We start from the raw sequence: 13,896 nt of genomic DNA, 5'->3' as shown, positions 1-13,896 counted from the left end.
GGCTCTACAATAGCAGTCCCCTTTTTTATTGAATTCCCTACTATGATATTATAGAAATGGCCTTTTTAGTAATGTAAATAAGTCTATGAATGTTAAAAGTTATGTTAATTATAATCAGTTCTAGCAAATTTGCTTTCCTATATTATCTACAAGTAGAGAGCTGCTGAATTGAAAGGAGGAAAATGAAACTAATACATCTTCCATTTTACTTATGTGTAGGGCAGTATGCTAGGTATTTGATTTGTTATCATTAATACTCATCACAACTCTGCAAGAGATGTATCACCTTTAAATAAGTTAGGAAATGGAGGCTCAGAAAGATAAACAAGCATTGTTGACATTTATTGAGCATAGAGATTATTCTAAAATGCTTTATTTCACTTTGTTCTTTCAAAATCCTTATGAAATAGGTTCTCTTTTTTTCCCTTTTTATCTTTAGGATTTGCCAAAAGCCACAGGGCTAAGAACCAAGATTCAACCCCATGTGTAAGAATCCACACCTTTATGTGTATGGCAGAGTCTGTGATATCAGGCCAGTTCTATCTTGCTCCCAAACCTGTACTCTCCAGGGTTGAGGTGAGGGGGTAGTCCAGCCTTTACTTGTAAAGCTCAGGGCATTTTGAAAGGTAGGACAATATTTGAACATGTACTGGGCTGTGGCTGGAATATGAGACTGAGGGAAACCTATGGCTAGAGGGCCCCAGAAAATCAGAAGAGGCTCTGACAAACTGAGATTGCAGGAGACAGAAAACCAAATGTTTAATATTTCAGAAATGCGGTAGAAAATGGGACAAGATTAGATTTCCCTCCTCTACATGTCTTCTTTTCCTCTCTCCTCCTCCCTTCTGCATGAAGTTTCATTAATTCAGGATCCAGAATCCACAGTCCTCTAACTCAACTGTCCTGTGAAGTAAATTGGTGTTCAGTAAATGTTTATTGAATAAGTCAGGTTTCCTAACTAGCCTGGAAAGCAAACCATAGTTTATAAGTGATATACTGAATTTCATATAGTCAGTTTATCAAAGAATTTGTGGAACACACTATGTATAGAAGCTGGAGACTGTCTATTTATTCACATAGGGACCTTTACAAATGTAGCAGGAAGAGGTAAGTGTGATCTTGTTATTGCTGTTGTTTCTCTTCCAATTATTATTAAATTTATTTAGAGACCTGGATTTTCATATATGGAAAGCCATCCTAAATTTCATATTCTATTCCTCATTGTTATAGTTGGATATTTGAAATTTCATTTTATATAGACACTAATAAAAGCAAAGGCAGTTTCTCCTTTTCACTGTGGATCAGAAGGACCATTTTATTGGGTGTTTTGTATATTACATTTATGGCAATTGCTGAAATACTATCAGATGCCATTTCGTGGAATGGATGTCATTCTGTATATCAATTTTCAAAAAGCTGGCTGTTCTTGTACCCATTGTGATTATTGAAATTGGTATATTACCTCAACTTGTAAATTTTTGTATGAAGTTAATCAGAATCGGTCTGATATTGTCCATGTGTCTCTCTCAGAAAACCTTTGCTTTCTTCTGACAAAGTGTTATCAGGTCAGGAAGGAGCATTTCTGAAAAAGTACTGGTCAGGGTTTGCTGCTGGAGTAGCTCATATTGTTGAGAATCTAGTTCACTGTGTGTGTAACAGACTTATTATGCCTGCCTCATTTGTTGTGGCAACTTAGCTAGATTGTTTCCTTATCATTTTCCCTTCCCTATATCCCCTAGGGAATGAGTTTTAGCCTTTAACACTAAATTAGTTGGTATCATATTCTCTTTCAGAGCTAGACACTTATAATTCCGTGTGTGTGTGTGTGTGTGTGTGTGTGTGTGTGTGTGTGTGCTGGGGATTTATCTGAGGGGCACTACCTCTGAGCTATATCCCCAGCCCTATTTTTTTTATTATTTCTTTTGATTCAAGGTCTCACTAAGTTGCAAAGGGCCTCACTAAGTAGCTGAGGCTGTCCACGAACCTGTGATCCTCCTCTTGTTTCAGTCTCTTAAGTAATGGGATTACAAGTTTGCGCCACCATGCCCAGCTGACACTTATAATTCTATATATGCATATACAAACAACATTTTACATATATCTTTAGGACTTCTAAGGATCTAAGATTCATCACTGAAACTTAAAATCAGTTCAATTAAATATCTCTGAAGCTGTGGGGCTAAATGAATCACCTGCTCTGCATTTTGATAGAACTTAATTCATACCTCATCTCTAGTATAGTGATTACATTCCTCTCTTCTACACCAGGTAGTGAGCTCTATTTTTCTCTCTTTTTCTTTTCCTTTAACAACAGGCACACAAAACAAAACTGAACCAATATATATTGCACTTAGGAATTGATTGAGTAATTGAATGAATTAGATTGGACTGTAAAATTTCATGAGGATAAGTGTCATTTCTGTGTTTACTGGCTATTATATGTCCAGCACCTAATAGTCTCTGGCACACAGAAGGTACTTTGTAAATATTTATAAAACATTGGCAGACTTAGCTCTGTCTAGAACTAAGATTGATTTTTGGAACTCTTCTGAGACTTCATGACAATATATAATGTATTCCATATCAACAGAATCTTGTATGCAAAAACCTTCAGTAGCTATTCCCGTTGGTTCACACCTTATATCTTAATTTCGGGAAGGTTACTAGGGATTGAATCTGAGGACATTTTAACCCTGAGATACATCCTCCTATCCTAATTTTATTTACCATTTTTGAAATAGGCTCTCCCTAAGTTGTCAATGCTGATATCAAACCTGCGATCCTCTTATCTCAGCCTACCAATTATTGGGATTAGATATACTCATTTACCACTTACATAGGCCATGAACACCAACTTCATATCTTGTATCTTTGTTTCTTTCATACACATGCAGTACAGACATTTTGAGCTCCATGTGCCAACTATCAGACAAGGTGCAGGCCATGCAGTTATAGTACTCATCCACACACACTGGCCCCTACAGGAGTTTAATTTTCTAGAGGTGCTAGGAAGCGCTCTACCTGAAAACAGAACAGCATAATGAAGTAGATAAAGTATGAACAAGGAGGGAAAGTACTCCGAGAGGACAGGTGAGTTCTTCTCACTTCTTTCCTGTGCCTGCGGTGTTTCATGCCCATTTCTCCTCAACCTCTATGAATATTCCATTTATCCTTTAAGATACAGCCAGAATCTTGCTTCTCCATTAAGCTTTTCTGAGTGGTTTCTGTTTCCTCTTCATGCATTCCCCAGCCCCAGTACGCCTTCCATTGTTTTTGTCGTATTCCTTCTAGACCGAGTTCTTCATGCCTGCAGATGGTTCTTCACATGCTGTGTGTTTACTAAATGAAATCACTTTTCCTTGCTTCATCACGACATACCCTGACCCACACTCATCATTCCCCACATGCCTCTCATTTCCGTTCCAGAATCTCAAAGTCCTTTCTGGGCTGTTCTGTACCTATCTTTGGTGGTCGATTGTCACCACAACCCTTGCATAGCTGAATAGTTTCTCTTCTAGTTAACTTCCCTCTTTTGAGTTCAGAATGAGGAACTGATGAGTAAATTAGGATAACTGTTTTTTAATTAGACAAGTATTTGCTTTATTGAAGAAATTTCCTAGCTGTTAACTCATTTCTTGCTTTTGGAAATGTGTTTTCTATTGTTTGAATATCCAAATTCTTGTTTTTGCCTATTGCGACTAGATTCTAAACAAGTGACTCTTTCTGAAGTGATTATGAAATTTGAAGAATTTATTTTTTTAGGATTAGTTTCTTGTTTGTAAAAAGTATTCTTTCCAAAGATGAGCATGGATTGAAGGGTCTAGAAATAGAGCTGCTTATAAGAAAAAGTAGCACTGGCCAGACAATATAGGCCAAAGTTAATGAGCACTTATATTTTAACAGTGCTCTCACACTACCCCCACCACACACACATATATTTAAAATGTAAAATATTTCTTGTATTCCATTTCTAATTTTTATAGTTTTGAAAGAGCTATAAAATGTCCCTTTCAGCACATTCTGAAGAACTGCTGTTGACAAGTTGAATAATTATGTCTGTCTTCTCTTCCTGAAAAAGTAGGCTTTTCCAGTTTACCACCAATTTCAGAAATCAGCTTAAGCAAAGTAACAGAGCCAAACACACAATTAACAGGGGTGTTAATAGTACTAACACTATTAACACCACATAGTATGAGGACACACATGAGTTGAGTTAAAAGCAAAGGCTTTGAAATAGATTTAGGTTCACAATTGAAACAAACGGATCCAGGATCTAACTCCAGTTTTAACACTGCCTAACACTATGATATGAACTTTGTAGGCCTTTATTTCCTCTTGTATAAAATGAGGCTAAGAGCATTAAAAATTGTCTTGGGTTAAGAATCAGCTGAGATCATGGTGCACATGTTAGGTGCCTGTGTGGGTGTAATTTCACAGCATCGACTCACTGCTGATGAGCACTGCTCATTCTTAGCCAAGAAGCCAGTGAAAGGCTTTTATTCAGCTCTCTGCAGTACTGAGTTTCAGCTCTGTACTGTGCTATCTAGGATATCTCTTTATCTGTCTGTCTTATTTTTTTTCTATCATCTGTAAAACTGGAGCATATTCAGTCTGATCTGTCTGCTTCACAGGGATTTAAAAACAGCTAAGCTAACGAATGAGAGGAAATATATCTTTGAACTGTTTAAATGAAAGGTGTCACAAAAATCAAATAGAATTCTATAGACATTCTAAACACAATCTAAACTAAATCTGACTTAAATTCATTATAAGAGTATAGGTCTTTGTTGCTGTCTACTTTGTGATAACCTAAAGTTATTGAAATCTTCTGCCAGTGTGACATGTGCTCAGAAACACTGCTTATCCAAACAGGAAAAATGGCATTGAGAAACTATCTTTCCTGAGGTCATATCAACTTCCCCTTCATAATCTTTTTCATGAAGCAAAAGTTCAGAACTGTTTTTAAAAGACATATTTCCTGTGACAAAGAATTATAAAATGTGTCTCTTAGGGTAACTGTCATCTTTCACAATCCATGCTCTAAGAATTGAAGCCAGAAATCCTTAAGCATACAAGAATTAAAGTTTAATATATGAATACAGAATGTTGAACATGCAGGGCAGCAGTTAATTCCCAGAATTTTCAAGATCTAATAAACCTTAGAGACAACCTAACCCTATTTATCATTCATGAAATATTAGTATTTTAAAAAATGTTTTGAAAATTAATATATATTTTTTCACAGGTGATATATATATTTTTTCACTAAGATAAACTAAATAAAACAATATAGCCAACTGCTGAGACTGGGAGATACAAAATACGACTTTTAGTTACTTTGTATGAGATAATACAATATCAAATTATAAGCATCAACTGAGTTGTATGAAAGAATTAGAATGCTTATAAAGTTCATAAAATAGCTGTTAATTTTTGAATTCCAGAGTCTTTAATATCCAATTATGAAAATAAGATAAAGTACAATAAAAATAAAAATACCTGGAAGTCTCTGATATAGATATTCAATAGGGTGACCAAGAATGAAAAATTTAGATAGCTAACTTGGAGCTTGGATTATCAGACACAATGACTCAATTCCTTAATTAAGACAATCACTGAAGAACTGTATAAAAATAATTGCTTCCTAGAGTAGGAGTTGCAATGGCTCAAGATTTTATAGTAATTGTCTTAAAACTTTCACCTTGCTTCCTTATCAAGATAGGATTCCAAGGATTTAAATCCTTTATCCTGAGACAGGAAGCCTATGCTTTTGAAGCCATATTTCAGTTTAAAAGTTTACTTTCGCCGGGCGTGGTGGCATGTACTTGTAATCCCCGCACTTGGGAGGCAGAGACAGGAGGATCGGGTTCGAAGCCAGCCTCGCTGGCTTAAGAGACCCTGTTTCCAAATAAAAATATAAAAGTATATTATATGGGAGTGTAGCCTGGAGGTAGAAGGGTTTCCAGGAACCCCAGTACCACAAAAAAAAGTTTACTTTCTCTTTTGTCGAGGTTGAATAAATGTATTCATGTGCTCTTTGCAAAAATACCATCCATATGCTTGAACAAAATTGTTCCGTAAAATGTGCAGCATAAATATTTGGAAGTTCTGTGCAAAATTCAAAATGAGAGTATATGTGTTTATATATTTTGTATTTATGTATCTAAAGAGTAAACATCTTTTCTTCTTCTAGGGTTGTTATAAAATAGAGAATTTTAATAATGTATTACCTGAAGGCATGAACTTGAGCTTCCTTATTCCCTTGGTTTCAAACAATGGAAATTATACTTGTGTTGTTACATACCCAGAAAATGGACGTACCTTCCAGCTCACCAGAACTCTGACTGTAAAGGTGGTAGGTAAGCATGATTTGTATTGAGCACCCACACGACAGCTGTAATACTCTTTTTCTGGCTCTTAACGGTTTATTACACTCAAGTATATAAGTTCTATAAAAAAAAGAGACACTTTTTTTGTTGTTCACTGCACTATACTGAGGAGTTCCAAGTATAAATTACCCATTTGATAACGATTAGTTGACTGAATTTGCATGTGAATAAAGTAAGATCATGTGATGAATGAAGAGTATGAGACGAATTCATCTTCAAATTATGTCACTTCCATTTAGTCATCACATGACTTGATCAGGGTTTCAGTCTTCTAATCTGTACTCTGGAACTAAGACTCCCTAAAACTCCAGATAAGTGATGATATTAGAGACGGTATACATAGGTGCTGATGCAGTTACAAGCAAGCATTGGGAATCACTGAATGGTATTAATATTATTATCAAAAATATTTTACTAGATTAAGTGAACTGTCTTTCTCTGTACTGAAACCGCTATTGCTAAAGGTATTTGCTAGCAGTGTTTAGTCATCATTCTACACTGAAAGAAATAGAAAGGATAATGCTTATGCAGAGTTGAGATTCCTGTCAAACCCAGAAATCAAGAGAATGGGTGTGAGGATATGTGGCTTGCTGGACACAGTGGTGCATGCTTATAATCCCAGTACTTAGGAAGGTGAGACAGGAGGATTGCAGGTTCAAGGCCAGCCTCAGCAACTTAGGATGTGTGGCTCCTGGGTGTAAGCCCTGAACACCACAGTGTCTACTGTGTTTAAGCAGCAGCACATATGAGTGACATGTTTCTGTACCCCATCTTTTACTAGGGGGAAACATTGAATCCCAGCAATAAGAAGTAGCCTGCTAGTGGAATAAGTAATCCTAAATCTCTCATCTCTGTTTAGGGCTTTTTCTGTTAATGTGGCACTATAAATTACATAAAAAGGTTTAACATAATGCAAATAAATTTCAAATCAAAATATATTGTACTCACTTTTCTTTCTCTGCTTACTTTTGAAATAATGCTGAACTGGGGATTAGTTCAGAAAAATAATACTAAATTTGCAGTCTAACATGAGTGGGTTCCAGAAGTCAAAATAATTATCTAAACTTGTCTTCATCTCATAAGTTGTTTTAATATAAGTATTAATTTTGATGAGTTTAGAATAAATGTGCTTAGTGATCCTGAGTTATAGATATAAAAGTTGACAGTTGACGGGTGTGGTGGCGCATGCTTGTAATCCCCGCGCTTGGGAGGCAGAGACAGGAGGATCGCGCAGGTTCGAAGCCAGCCTCGCATGCTGGCTTAGGAGACCCTGTTTCCAAATAAAAATGGAAAAATAGGTCTGGGAGTGTAGCCCGGAGATAGAAGGGCTTCCAGGAACCCCAGTACCACCAAAAAAAAAAAAAAAAAAAAGTTGACAGATACAGACAGGAGTAAGAGTAGTTCTTACTTAACTTGAATCAAAAAAATCATTTTTAAAACTGTAAATCATTGATTATTTATTATGCTTCACTAGCAGGTGCTTAATATATTACTTAATTTATTTCTTAAGTTGAAAACAGTGAGGTAGCTTTTATTCATCCTCATTTAAGAGTTAAGGAAAATTTGCTTTTTAGTGATAAATAAAAATTAAGTGTTATATGGATAGAATATGATATAGTCAAGATTAGAACCTGATCATTAAATCTTTGAAACCCATATATACATATGTACTCTTTTTAAAGTTGTCATTTTAAATGTTATATTTACATATTTATTTACTACTTATCTAACCATGTCCCATAGGAGACATTGATCATTTTGAGGACAAATATTTAGATAATAAGCATAACTAATATTGATGGATTATAAATTGAAAATATATACTCCCCACATGCTGTATTTTTAGCTAAAATTAATTTAGCATCTCAAAAAAGTAAATATAGAGAGAATAAATAATCAAGACATGAAAACTGTTAATTACAATGTAGTATAAGTTCATATAAGCTTTAGAAATAAAGAACACTGATTAGACCTTCTATCCTGAAATATAGAGGGAACTCAATATGTTTTGTTTTTTTCTTTGTAAAGGAAACCTGTTTTCCTATGCTCACAACACTTCTGTCACGGAATGTGTGAGCTTTCCATACCAAATAATTCTCCAGTTCTCTGTGGACACCATCTGTGTTTCCTACAATTTAATTCAATTTGTTACTAACTACTTAGAGTCAACACAGACCCTGCAGATTAAGACTTGGTCCAACAGTACTGCCCCAACTCCCAGTTGCAAGAGTGAGGCCCCAGGTTACCCACATTTATGTTTTACTTGATTTCTAATTGGGGATTCCCACAGACTTCTCCTTGGGTTCTATGATACCCTGTAATGGGTTACAAAACTCCCAGAATTACTCTACCTACATTTAGAAGTAAAAGTGATATGTGATAAAAGATGCCATCAAACAGCCAGAAAAAGAGATACATAGAACAAGATCTAAAAGGACCCAGGATGAAGGGACATCTGCCCCTGTGATATTGGAGTGCACTACCCATTTTCTATCCTTTCATACAGAGGTATTCCCCAACCTGGAAGGTCACTGGTTCCCACAGTTTAAGGTATTTTATAAAGGTTTCATTACACAGATGATTGCTTAGATCATTGGCCATCGGTGATTTCTCCAATCTGTGCTCTCCCTTCCCTGATGACTGGGGATTGAGGCTGAAAGTTCTAGCCTTTTAATTATGCTTTGGTCTTTCTGACAACTAGACCACGCACTGAAGTTTCCTTAGAAACTCCACAACCACCAGTCTTTACATTAACATACAAAAAGACACTCATTACTCCAAAGATACCAAAGTTCTTACAAGCTCTTGGATAAGGAATTGAGGACTGAGACCAAATTACCAAAGACTAAGACAAAAAACAAATGCTCAAAGTACCCATGAACACTAAAAACATTAAACTTTAACATTCAAAGGGTGTTAGGAGCTCACTGTCAGAATTTGTAACAGAGACCAAATGTATATTTCCTATTATAACACAATTAGCTTTTTATAAATTAATGAAACATAGTAATTAAGTATATATTAGACTATGGCCTTCTCAATAATTAACAAACTATGCCAGGAAGTTGGCAAGGCTTCAGAGAAATTTTAATGAGGCAACCTGTGTTAACATCATCTTCTTTTCTACTTTCTATCACAGGTTCTCCAAAAGATGCGAGACCCCCTGAGATACATTCACCCAATGATCTTGTGGTCTATGAGAAAGAGCCAGGTAACTATTACCTGTTCCTCTGAATTTCAGTTAGATTATCTTAATTATTTTAAAAAATCAGTTAATTTAGTAAAAGACAATAAAATGCAATTGTAAAGAAACACATGAAATTAAAGTGTTGGAAGCTCAGGGATCAGCTACTTCATCATCTCATGAGCAGCTCCAAGCTTCTTTCTATCTCTCTTGGCATCTGTTCTCTTCTTCCTGTGCTGTCAGTCCTCTCTACTGATTAGTGATTTCTGTTTGATACAGAATTGACTTTGAACAGGGCTTTAGTTAGGGGAGGCAGTAGTATGAGCACAAGACATTATTTTGATTGGGTGTGGTGGTTCTGTAATATCAGAACTTGGGAGGCTGAGACACGAGGATCCTAGGTTCAAAACCAACCTCAGCAACATAGTGAGGATCTCAGCAACTTAGCAAGGCCATGTTTTCAAAAGAGTTGGGAATTTAGCTCAGAAGTAGATTGCCCCTGGATTCAATATCCAGCACCACAAAACCCCACACAAACAACAACAACAATACCAATAACAACAACAACAACACAAGTTCATTTGAGCTTCTGCCTCACTAGAAAAAAGAAGATGGCAGAGGTTGGAGGCAGGACTGTGACTATCATATGGAAAAATCAATAGAGCTAATATACCTGGATTCAGAACATTATTGAATGCTTACTATGGACAGCTCACTGGATCTCTTATTGGTTTTTATAGTTTTTTCATTCTAGACAAAAATAATTTATAATTTACCAAATAAGAAATAATTTATATCTTTTTCACTCAAAGTTTCCCACAACTAACTGAATAGAAAACTATAGAAAAATTAACATTTATTGTATTCTTTACAATAAATATACTCCAGACCCAGTGTAAAAGAGAATTTATATAAAATAAACTATATATAATAAAGTCAGGTATCAATATAGGTGGGGAACAGCATACCAAAAAAATTCAGATGAGTTTAGAAATGTGATTTGCCTTTTTAAAATAAAGAATATATAAGTATACACACACACACACACACACACACACACACACACACACACCACAACACACACCCTAAGGGGTTTGCTGATCTTACATGGACTGAATTTCCTAAAATTAGCTCTTTGGGTTATCTTTCTTAGTAAGATAATGATATAGAAAACTGAAGGAGAAAAGACATAAAATATATGAATTTGGATAGAAAATAAAATATGGTCAGTAAGTCAGATAAACCTAAGTCCAAATATGGACCCTTTTTGAGTCCTCTAAATCTGGACACTTTTTGAGAGTAAAAGCAATCAATACCTAATTAGGAAAGCAAGCATAAAGCAGTTATTTTCTGGGCAAACTGGAATGGAAAGTCTAATCTAGGTCAAATTCTGACCTGCTACTCATTAGCGATTCAATCTAGAAATGTCCTTTCACATTTATGTGTCAGTCAGCTTTCTGTTTCTATAATAAAGTACCTGATATACACAACTTTAAGGAGGAAAGACTTATTTTGGCTCACAGTTTCAGTACATGGTCACTTTGCTTTGTTATTTCTGGGCTTTTGGTGAGGCAGAGAATCATGGTAGAAATAATGCAGTGGGCCAAACTGATTCACATCATGATGGCCAGGAAGTGGTTACAAGGTAAGAGCACTCTTCCAGGGCATGCTGCAATGGCCTACTTCCTCCAGCTATGCCCCACTTTCTAAGAGGTTCCATTGCCTTCCAGTAGTGCCATCAGCTGGACGGTCAGGCCTTTAACACCTGAGATTTAAGGGATTAAGATCCAAAGCATAAAAACCTACAAGCTTCAGCTTTTGAAGAATAAAAACATAATTTAAAAAAATACCTCATAGTGTTTTATTAAGATTAAATAAATACATTAATTGGTATAATATTTAACACAGTCATTTGTCCAGAACTCTCACTGGGTATATTGCTGCTGCAGCTACTGCTACTGTTATTACTATTCTCTCTGCCTGGACATATCTCTAATCTCATGTTCTATCTCAGAAGGATAGTTCAGATAGCTACTTTTAAATTATCTTTAAATTTATTGAATGCACCTTGATATCATGAATATTTACTTTTGGCTAGTTCTCCAAGTGATAGTATCACTCCATCTTTCTTGGACAAGGGCCAAAGATGTAGAGAATCTTTTATGGTCACTCTTTGTTTATGAGGGAAATAGAAAAGAACATTCCATAAAAGTTCAGGATCAAAAAGATACTGCCAGAGCCTTTATGAACAAACATTGCCATTTTAGAGTATATTAAGATTATATTTAATAATGGCCATTCTAATAATTTATATAAAGTTGCTATCCCTTTTTCTTGTTTTTTTTTGTTGTTGTTGTTCATTTGGTTGGTTGGTTTTGTAATGAAGTATGGTACAAAGTATAGCCATGTGAAATCTATGAATTGATGGTTAATTCACCGGCTAATTTCTTTTTTTAAGGAGAGGAGCTGCTCATCCCCTGTCAAGTCTATTTTACTTTTCTTATGGATTCTCACAATGAGATTTGGTGGACCATTGATGGAAAAAAGCCTGATGACATCACTGTTGACATAACCATTAATGAAAGGTATCATAAGGGCATGCCAGGATTGATTAACCTTTGTCCATTTTATGGAACTAAGTTATAGTCCTATAGGAGAGGCAGTGAATGATGGAACAGACATTTACATATGATAAGTACAGTGATGAGGAAGGACTGGATGTTATAGGAAGATTACATAGTGAATCCAGTCCATTTTCAGAGATTAGATAATGCTTTGCATATGATATAGCACCAAAATCAACATTTTAAGGACAATTTCTAGTTCCTAGTAAAGGAATATCCTATGAAAAGTCCTGGAGGTTGGTAAATCAGAGCATATTGAAAGACACAAAATGTGTTTCCTAAAATTATTCTGTTTTGCAGAAGGAATTGGTGAAAGATGTGGCTGGGGGCTCCAAGGGAGAGATATTATTGATCATTTCCACAATTCTGAACCCTATGCTTCCCATCATAATAATAACGACTGAATAATAATGAAGTCATCTTGCTTCTTTTTGTTTCTATTGAAACATATGTTCAGTGTTCAGGAGAGCAGGACAGTTCCTCTTAGGCTAAGCCAATCTGAGCTCTTAACCACATTTTCATGACTGACAATAGGTCTAAGCCAAAGAAGAACCTGAATGCCAGTCGCCTGAGTAAATCGATGGTTTTTCTCTTTGAGCAAAGTAGTTCAAGGGGATTTTAAATCTTGATCTTAGACCCAAAGTACTTGATCTGTGACTCTCTGAGGTTTGGATATATTTATTTCATAATGTTTCTTTTTTTGCTTTTAGAAGTTTCTCCTCCTTAAGTGTTAGTGCTTCACCATAAAATTTTAGCATTTTCACCAAAATATTCTGTTTTCAGCTTTTGAAATCACTGATATATAGCAACTATTACTATGATATAATAATAATGGCCTACCTGAGCATTTATAAGTATCGTCTCAAGCATTAACATATTTTCCAAAATTCTATGGTAAATTAATACAAGTAATCATTTGTACACAGCTTTATTATTATTATTATTATTATTATTATTATTATTTTATAAACAGGGCCATAGCATGTATAAAGATTACATTGTTCAAAATACATAGCAGCAAATGGCAAAACCTGGGTGAAAACCTAATTAAGTCTGGTCCCAGAGAATTCTTTCTAAACCAGTACAGCACTGCGCCTCAGGAGTTTAAGGGAAGGAGACATTGTTCATTGGAGGGAAAGCTCCAGTAAGCAGCCAGCCCTGGGATTTGATGTGGACATCCACATGGTGTGCACCCTAGATGGTAGAGTGGAGTGGGTATCTAGCCGCTCCCTGTTATAGCCATGCATTACAAGCAACACTGCTCGTCCACACCCAGCAGCCCTCAGCTGATGGGGGCTCTGTGTCTGCTCACCTGTCAGGTTCACACAAAGCACACAGCCCTTAAGTCTCATGAATGCTTTGTTTTTCTTTCCTGTGTCTAGTGTAAGTTATTCTTTAATAGAAGACGAAACAAGAACTCAGATTTTGAGCATCAAGAAAGTCACCCCTGAGGATCTCAGGCGCAGCTATGTCTGCCATGCTAGAAATGCCAAAGGAGAAGCAGACAGAGCGGCCAAGGTGAAACAAAAAGGTAATGGATGCCCTCAGCAGATGAATCCCTGAGCTCCGCCCCGTGGTGACGGCAGTGGAGGAGACGATGAGCTCGCCACCTCCCACAACATCTGACGTAGGGATGATCAAAAGCCAATGTGAAAGCTTGAGAGGAGGTTTCCATCTATATGAAGATGCTCAAAGTTTT

At 36.0% G+C, this 13,896-nt stretch overlaps 1 protein-coding gene across 4 annotated transcripts in view; it reads left to right on the top strand.

The window, feature by feature from the left end:
* Positions 1–13,896, top strand: part of IL1RAP (interleukin 1 receptor accessory protein) — a gene marked incomplete at both ends in the record, with an annotated part of 103,231 nt that overhangs the window by 59,575 nt on the left and 29,760 nt on the right. For all 4 annotated transcript variants that reach the window (XM_080696379.1, XM_080696378.1, XM_080696381.1 and 1 more), the window contains 4 exons: positions 6,194–6,359; positions 9,529–9,600; positions 12,032–12,158; positions 13,580–13,728. In XM_080696379.1, the coding sequence (XP_080552505.1) occupies positions 6,194–6,359; positions 9,529–9,600; positions 12,032–12,158; positions 13,580–13,728 (514 nt within the window). The remainder of the gene's footprint in view (positions 1–6,193; positions 6,360–9,528; positions 9,601–12,031; positions 12,159–13,579; positions 13,729–13,896) is intronic.

This window comes from Muscardinus avellanarius (genome assembly GCF_963383645.1).
Source record: "Muscardinus avellanarius genome assembly, chromosome: 5".
Lineage (NCBI taxonomy): Eukaryota > Metazoa > Chordata > Mammalia > Rodentia > Gliridae > Muscardinus > Muscardinus avellanarius.
This window is presented reverse-complemented; position numbering and strand designations above follow the sequence as displayed.